The 8389-nt window shown below is 40.6% G+C and overlaps 1 protein-coding gene across 1 annotated transcript; it reads left to right on the top strand.

Moving 5' to 3' along the window:
- Positions 1–6: 6 nt before the first annotated feature.
- LOC112944736 (von Willebrand factor D and EGF domain-containing protein-like) lies at positions 7–6292 on the top strand (the record flags this gene model as incomplete). Its single annotated transcript, XM_026036244.1, has 5 exons — positions 7–130; positions 1880–1975; positions 4048–4152; positions 4907–5002; positions 5830–6292. Coding segments are annotated over 5 exons (531 nt in total), but the record flags the coding sequence as incomplete, so codon positions are not given.
- Positions 6293–8389: the final 2097 nt, after the last annotated feature.

The following is an 8389-nucleotide window of genomic DNA, read 5'->3' as shown; positions in this document are numbered from 1 at the left end:
GCGCTGTGCGCGCTGTGGCGCGCGGGCGGCGGCGCGGCCTGCGCGCCCCGCTGCCTGCACGGCGGCCTCTGCGTCCGCAACGGCAYCTGCCTCTGCTCCAAGGGCTACGAGGGCGAGCGCTGCCAACACGGTAACCGGGCCCGCGGCAGCCGCACACGGACTGCTCCGCGCTGGGCTGCGCGGCGGGCTCCGCGGCAAACGGCGCCCGAGCCCTGGGCTTCGCGGGCGGTTCGCGGGACACAGGGAGCATCTTCAGGGATGCAGATCTGTTGCTGGGTGCAGGAGGCGGCGGGGATGTTCCCTGCATCAGGACTGCCTGGTTTTGTAAGGAAGCTGCTGGTTGCTCCTCTGAAAAAGTCAGAGTTGTAGGGGAAAATAATGGATAAATGAAACCCTTCCTTTCTTGTTCTGGCCACACGTTATCGGGATAAGTTGCTTTTCCTCCTCTCTGATGCAAAATAAAACCCATCAGAGAAGGGTGGAACAGGTCTGTGTAACTGTGTGTGGGACTCAGTTTTTGTGCGGGAGGTCAGTTTTTGTGCAGGTCAGGGAGGCGTTGCAACTGTTTTGGCGAGGTAAACTGGGCATAAGGAAATGGTAAGTGCAGCGTGTAGTCTCTGAGTTTCAGGACACCATTTAGTTCTTTCGTTATCCCTCCTCTTCCTCGTTCTCCCTCCGTGCTTCACTGCAATCTCAGTATTTTAAAAGGTGTTTGCCTTACAGAAAGTCTTTCTTTAGTGGTCTCTGATAAATCTGTGTTTTGCACAGGAAACTATTCAAATGGTAATAATTGGATTCAGCAGTTGAGAAAAATGGATGCTATAGGTATATGTGTGTGTGTATGTATATATATACACATATATACATTGAGGATAGTGCATCTGACATTGCTTGGCTCCAGTACTTAGTAATGCACAGCCAGCCTCTGAGACTGTCAWGACTATTCTCTCGTTTTCTTTCCTGTTTCACTCCAGTGCTTCCCATTTGCTGTGCTCTCCTCATGCAAGTGGTGTCAAATTGAACTTCTTATRAGAAGTTCATATGAAACCACATGAAAAAGAGTTGCTCTTAAACTGAGAGCTCCTCTGCATAAATGAATGTTTTCTAAGGARGTGGGACTGAATCCAGAGTGGTTTAGGAGTAGCAAGGAGGGCTCCGTGTTAGACTARAGGATCAACAACAGCTTAGCAAAATGGAGCCTTTTATTTGTGCTTTGTGTGCCGTGGCAATCAAAGAGCTGCATAATCCGAGAGAAATATAGATGCTTTTGTCCTCACAGGTAAGTATGGTTATGATAAAGTTACATTTATCTTCCTAGATAAACAAACACTGCATGTTTTAGAAAGGCCCTCAAAGATGCCAGTTGATCAAAATTAGGGGATGGAGAAACAAGAAGAGCTGGTGTATTTTTAGGGAGTTTTAAAGAAGAGTTGAGGAAATTAGGATGTCTGGAGAGGGATATAGGAATTCAGTAAAGATTGGTAAAAGATCAAGGTCAATGAAGCATCTTAAGAATCAGAAGTTGCAACTGAAGTCTTAGATTTCTTTTTGTCTTTTCTTCTACTTTTCTCACCTATGCTGGTTTCCTTTTCTTGACTTAAATTATCAAAAGTTCCCTTGGAAGTCCAGCTATGTTCATTTTTAATCTAGCCTAGATTGAACATTTAATATCTGAAAACAGTGGAGTGTTGTCTGTGTGGGGAAACCTTTCCAGGTCTTTGGCCTTGYGGGAAGGTAGGACTATCATCCTGTGGAAAGCAGGATGCAGACAGTATTCCAGGATTATTATAAAATAATACACATATCACATGCAGTTAAGAAACAGTTTGGTAAACTTCACCAACAGTTACCCAAGCTTTGTTTGTTGTCTGTCTTACAGCAACTTGTTATCCCAAATGCAAAAATGATGGGGAGTGCCTCAGACCTGGAAAATGCCGATGTCCGCCTGGCTATGGGGGTAGATACTGTCATAAAGGTGAGTGAAACCCAAGCAAGTGATAGGAAAAACAGGAAGCTTGAAAACTGGCAAAATATGTTTGGGGGTCCTCAAGTTTATCATTCATTTCCCCTTGGAATAATGACTACCATTCCATTGACTTTTGATCTTACTGTCAGAAGATGCTTGGCCCGCAGGATTTGCATATTTGCAGAAGGAGGGAATGAAAAGAAGAACTGGAGTTTGCTATCAGCATTTGAGAGAATATAGTCCTGCAAACAGCAACTGTTATGTACATTTTCTATCATTTAAATGATGTTTATCTGTATAACTGTAGTATCCATAAGAATAGTAATATCAGAGGCAAACTGCAATGCAAATTGCAGAGTATGCTGATAGTTAATGAGAGAGGCTGAGGCATATGAGAAGATCAATATTTTATTTGTATGAAGCCTATTGAGCCAATCTATCTATACATATGGATATATGGATTGGAAAAAATAATMCAAGTAAACCATTAGCATTGTTATGAACTGTATAGGCTAAATTCTAGGATAAAAGAGGAAGGAAGATTAAAATAACTTGAAGGGAAAATCTGGATGAGAGTAAAGGAAAACAAAGTACTATATTTTTCTTGTAGAAGAAATGTTTCAGTTTAAACTTTCCAGAAGAAAAAAAAAAAAATAAATAAAGACACTGAGTTAGCTGGGCAGTCATCACTGTGCTGAGTCAAAGAATTGGTTATTTGCTAGTACATCTAAAGGACTTTAGCTGTTCCTTTGTAAGTGATCTTTACAGCACAGTTCAGTGACTAGATAGCTGCCCCTCTCAGGATTCTCAGCTGATACTTGATGTTTATTCTATGAATATTTTCTTTATTTCCTTTTCTATGTGAAATTTCTGTACGGATCTAGCTGGCATGTAGCCTAACAGGCAATTGAAACAGGAATTTAGGTAGCTTATGCAATTCTCTAGAGTCTGGGTGCTGCTTTGTTTTGCTATTTTATTTTATTTTATTTTATTTTATTTTATTTTATTTTATTTTATTTTATTTTATTTTATTTTATTTTATTTTATTTTATTTTATTTTATTTNATTTTATTTTATTTTATTTTATTTTATTTTATTTTATTTTATTTTATTTTATTTTATTTTATTTTATTTTATTTTATTTTATTTTATTTTATTTTGTTTTTTCATAAAGCTGTATCTGATATTTTATGAAGAAGACACAACCCAGTTGTTACTAACATGGTAACATCTGTTCAAAGCTTGAACTATAGCCCTGAGATGTTAATTAGACTTTCAGAGAGTGTGAATTTAAATGCCGGTGAGAATACTTTAATATCAAAATTGTTAACATTTAAAGAAGAATGAGAACTGTGAGAAAGTGTCTTTTAATGAAAAGATCTTGTAGAACACAGTACTATTGTATAATAATTCACTTGGAAATAACCATTTCAAGCAGATATTGACAGAATTGGCACCAATGAGSTAAAATGGAGCATGGTCAGCTCCATTTTCCAGCATGAAAATTTATTTATTATTTAAAAGCCAAATAAAGGTGTAGATTGCTGGGRTTGTCCATATAAGGGGGAACTTCTCAGTAGAGTCCAGATCAGAAGCAAGGTGAGAGGTACCATTTGACTAGGAAAAGCAGAGTGAAGATTCAGTCTATGTTTCTGCTGTAGTCTGGGTGGGGATATTTGCTGTGGTGCTCAAACGCTGTCTGTGTTGTGCTGTGTCAGCTGGGTATGGGGGCATATGGGGCCTGGAGGTGGAGATGTGATGTGTGGTGCAGTGTGCTTTTAAATACATCTTTCTTTCTTCCCTTTCTCTCTTTCTCTCTTTCCATATTCAGTCTTTCTGAGCTAAATGCTCACCAAGCTCTTAAGCACACATCTAATTATCAGTGCATTTTGAGTCAGTGTTTTATAGATGTGGTTCTGTCAGCTTCACCCTCTCTTTATGGAACTCTGCCCTGCGCTGAATAATTGAAATTGTATTCTTTGCAGAAGTGATAAAGTAATAGAGAAGCTATTTAAAGATAATTGTTTGCAGTTTTGTGCTCTTCCTGAAATGAAGCAGCATGTGCTGCTTTTTTTCCACAGTGAGCTGTGAAGGGGGCTGCCGGAACGGAGGGCAGTGCATCTCTGTCAACGGCGTCGTGAAGTGCCTCTGTGCGTCTGGCTGGACGGGATCAAGGTGCCAGGAAGGTGGGTGGCTGAATTCACCTGCTTTGCASTCAAATCATGGAACTCAAATGCTCTCCATGCCCGTGGCCTCAGACAAGTTCAGTAGGAAGCCTCAGGAGAGATCAGTGGAAGCAGAAAGAATCTGCTAGATAAAATTGCTGTGGTTATCTCGTTTTTTTGGGTTTTTTTTTTTTCCACTATGTCCTGAAGAACAAAGTTCTTACTCATGTGATATGTGTAAAAAGCAAAACACGAACTGCTAAGCCAAGCCTGTGTGTCTGTCAGGAAGAGTTGAAGAAACTCTTCTCCCAGTTAAAATGTCTGAGTTTGGTGTATGGGTGTTAACATGGAAATGCAGAATGCATTGTTTATTTAAATAATGAAAATACTTTTGTCAATTAAAATATAGCTGCAATATTAAAAAGCATTTTAAAAGAATTAATGGGCTGATAATAATGGAAGTGCCATTATRTTACTATAGAAGTGGAGGACTTGCACTACAGGTAAATATGCAGATAAAAAATATCAAGTTATTTTGCATTATTGTAAATTTGTTAAGATTTAACCCCAAATTCTTAGCTTACTTTTAAAATCTGTATCTTTTTGTCCTGGAGATGATTTTACAGTTATACTAGTGGAGTATCTGTCCTTAGGGCGGGGGAAAAAAAAGAACATTCTTCCATTTTGATTAGTATCATCCTGAACATTTTGTTGTCAGGATTTCTTTATATCAGCCTTATAAATCCTCTTAATTTTTTCCRTGCATTCCTTCCAGCAATTTGTCCTCAAGGCTGTCGGAATAACGGAGCTTGCGTGGCTCCAGGGATTTGTAGCTGTCCTGCTGGCTGGGTCGGTGGAGCTTGTCACTTAGGTAAGTGGCTTCTGCCTTTTCCTTCTGGTAGTGCTTTCTGGACTTGCTTGAATTACCAGCATCGTTTCCGAATCTTCGGGCCCTAACAAAGCTGCTAGGGTGGTGCGTCGCGTGAGAGTGGATTCTGTGTACTGAGGACGCTGAATGTAGAGTATAAGGCATAAGTAGCTTGCCAGGTTGGTCATAAAAATGAGACTGTTGCAGATCCAAGTTTTGGTTGTAGAGCAGGGCAGAAGAGCAGCCGCTGGTGGCAGCAAGGTCACCATTTCCCCGTAGGTGCCGAGATCACAGAATCACAGAGTCTTCAAGGTTGGAAGGGACCTCTAGAGATCATCTAGTCCAACCTTCCTGCTCAAGCAGGGACACTTAGAGCATGTGGCACAGGCAGGTTTTGAAGACCTCCAGATCCAAGAACTGCCCTAGAAAATTCCAGCAGGAGCCTTTGCTACCCTCACTGACCTCGCTACTTGGCCTGAGTGGTTCCTCAGGTCAGTGGATGTCCATCCTCAGGTCAGGAGGTCCATCAGTGGATGCCCTCATGGTGGTATCCACCTCCAAAACAGTCTGTCCCATAACAACAGGAATGATAGTATTTTAGAAGGGGAATGGAGCATAAGTAAGACCTGGCATACCGGCACTGTATTGCAGGGCAGGCTGCGAGGCCATAGACTGAGGGATGTTGAGAGGCGCTGGATTTCAGCTCCTCCATTAGCCTTTCACTTATCCCATCCGCTGGCTTTCACTAGGGAACAATTCATGGAGGGAGGCAGGGAAGGGACGGAGCGTGGCGTGGGAGCCATGTGCCTGTGTCTGCTGTCTCGTTTCAGCCGTGTGCAAACTGCCCTGTGAACACGGAGGGAAATGCGTCGCTCCAAAYGTGTGCAGGTGTCGACCACCCTACTCCGGTCTCCAGTGCACAAAGAAAAGGAAGGAATGAAGCAGCCTCAGTGAAGACGAGCTCCATTTTCCTTGTGTAGCTCTTCATATATAGATGGCGTCCAGAGCGACACTCAGGGGGCAGGAGGGGGACGCAACGTGGGAACTGATTTCATGTAATGGAGCTTTTTTCTGTTTCACATAGATTAAATAAAGGCTCTTATACAATGGAAAATTCTTCAGATGGTAACAAAGGTGTTGTGAGTATCTAAGTATATCCTGTGTATATAGTGTATTGCACAGGTTGTTTTTTGTTCTTATTTTCCTTCAGAAGCAGAATTACTTTTTTGTAATAGTTGATAGAACTGACCTTGAAGTAAAATTTGCTCTCTGAATAAAGTACTTCAGAATGGATCTGTGCTCTTCTTTCTGACTTTATTTTTCCTCTGGTTAGAATTATCTTCATATATTAATGATGTGCTTTTTTATTTAAAAAAAAAAACCCTTTAATTCAAATAACCAGAAGTGGGCATTAGTTCAAGTGTTACTTATCTTTAATAAGATTACACAGTTGCAAGAATAAACTTGCAGAATTTGCATCTTTCYGGAGCATTTGCAAACTGCAAAGCATCATGTTCAAAGATCCTGGTTATCGCTTTATGAACATGTCTCCTCCTGCCACAGTCTGATTTGGATCTTGATCAGTTGTGTCTTATAACATGCCTGTTCAGATGATCCATCCTTACCTACTACAAGCTTAATCCATACTGATATGGGAGTCCTTACGTTGACTACTTCTACTATTATATTATCTGATCATCTCTCAACTTCTGATTTATTTCTTTTTCTTATCCCTGTAAGATAGGGAGATAGATTGTTCAGTTTTATGAGTCATTTTTCTTTGAGATCTTGTCTTTGCAGTAGGCAAATAATGGAGGGCTGGAAGCAGGCAGTGAAGAGGAGCTGATGCCTGTGCTGAACAGCCTCTGTGGACGACGCTGAGGCTCTTCTGCTGACACATCCCACCAATCAGGCCTCATTTGGGTTCTGCGGTCCTCTGAACAGGCTGCAGATCTGACCGAGGCTCCTGCATTCGTTGAACACTACAACTTGAGGAAGGTTCTGCCAAAACACCCCAGCTGAACCTGTCTACTTACCAAGTGTTGCCCAGATCGGTATTTTGAGAACTTTCTGTTATCTTGTAGATGATTCTATAATGTTCAATATGAGAATGCTAGCTACATGTTATTGTGATTTTTACTTCTGTGTAACTACGTTACCAGAATGTGTAGCCTTCCATGGCAGAGCATAGCTCATGTGGGGACGTTTCTCCAGAGAGGAAGTGCTACCAAGCACTGAGCAGAAACAAATGAAATGGAGTATTCTCCTTTACCAAATTTCTCTACAGGTGAGAAGCTAAGCATGCTACAGATAGAAGAAAGCTGTACTATATCGCACTAAATTGTGCTGAATTCATTGTCTCCTACAGGGTTCCTATTATCTGTTATCAAACAATTGCTGTGTAATAGAGAAATTTCCCTTTGCCCTTGCTTGGAAGGCTGTTGCGTTTCATTCAGATACAACCTGCCACACGTGGGTCTTCTGTAGGTTATGCTGCCAGGAATAGGGATGTATTTTTTTTGTGCTGCTTTTGCTACAAAACATTTTAAGTTTCGGTCATTCTAGTGAAAAATGTGGTTTTGATGCAAGAAATGAGATTGTTTCATCTTTAGTTCTGCGGTTGGCTTTGTGGTAGTGGAATTTTGTATTACAGCTCATTGCAGATTTTAGGCCATAACTGAGTAATTCAGGAGTTGCATTTTATATCTTGGATTAAACACCGATAGCAGGGGAGTAAGACATTTCTGCAATGCCTCAGACCCAAGTTTCTGAGTTAGTGAACAGAAGTTAGTACACAGAAAGAGGCCCAATATCTCAGTATTGGTCTTGAGAAGATGGAGTTGTACTCAAAAAGTCAAAAATGACAAGAGTGGAGAGCAGAAGCCTGAAAGAGATAATGGCAGCATGTGAAGCAAAGCAGCAGGAACAGTGAGAGAGAGAGGCCTGGAATTGATGTCTCTGATGAAGCAACTGAAAATGATGAATTAAATAGTTCAGTGTTTAGAAACACCAAGTAAACAAACAAACAAACCAAGTAAACACCAAGTAAAATTTTGAAGTGAAGTAAGCAGCATGATGATGATGGATTTTAGAAATACTGCTTGAATATGGCACCATCTACTGGCCTTTTTTTTTTCTCTTTTTTTTTTAGGGAAAAAATATTTTAAAAATTCAATAGATTTTGAGTCAATTTAAAAGTTTTTTTTATAAGTGATTTCAAGGTAGAACAGAATCAGAGTGTATTAGAAATGAGTCCACATCCCCAAATGATTGCTTTTGCAATTCCACATATATCTTTTAATAGAGCTGTCAGTATGCATTTGCTTGTTTGTTTCTCAAAGTAAGTTTGTTCTTTTCTTGTTGTTCCTGCTCACTGAACACAGTGGACAC

The sequence above is a fragment of the Nothoprocta perdicaria genome, unplaced genomic scaffold (genome assembly GCF_003342845.1).
Source record: "Nothoprocta perdicaria isolate Ctin4 unplaced genomic scaffold, notPer1 scaffold_173, whole genome shotgun sequence".
NCBI lineage: Eukaryota > Metazoa > Chordata > Aves > Tinamiformes > Tinamidae > Nothoprocta > Nothoprocta perdicaria.
The sequence above is the reverse complement of the archived record's forward strand: the minus strand, read 5'-3'. Positions and strand labels throughout refer to the sequence as shown.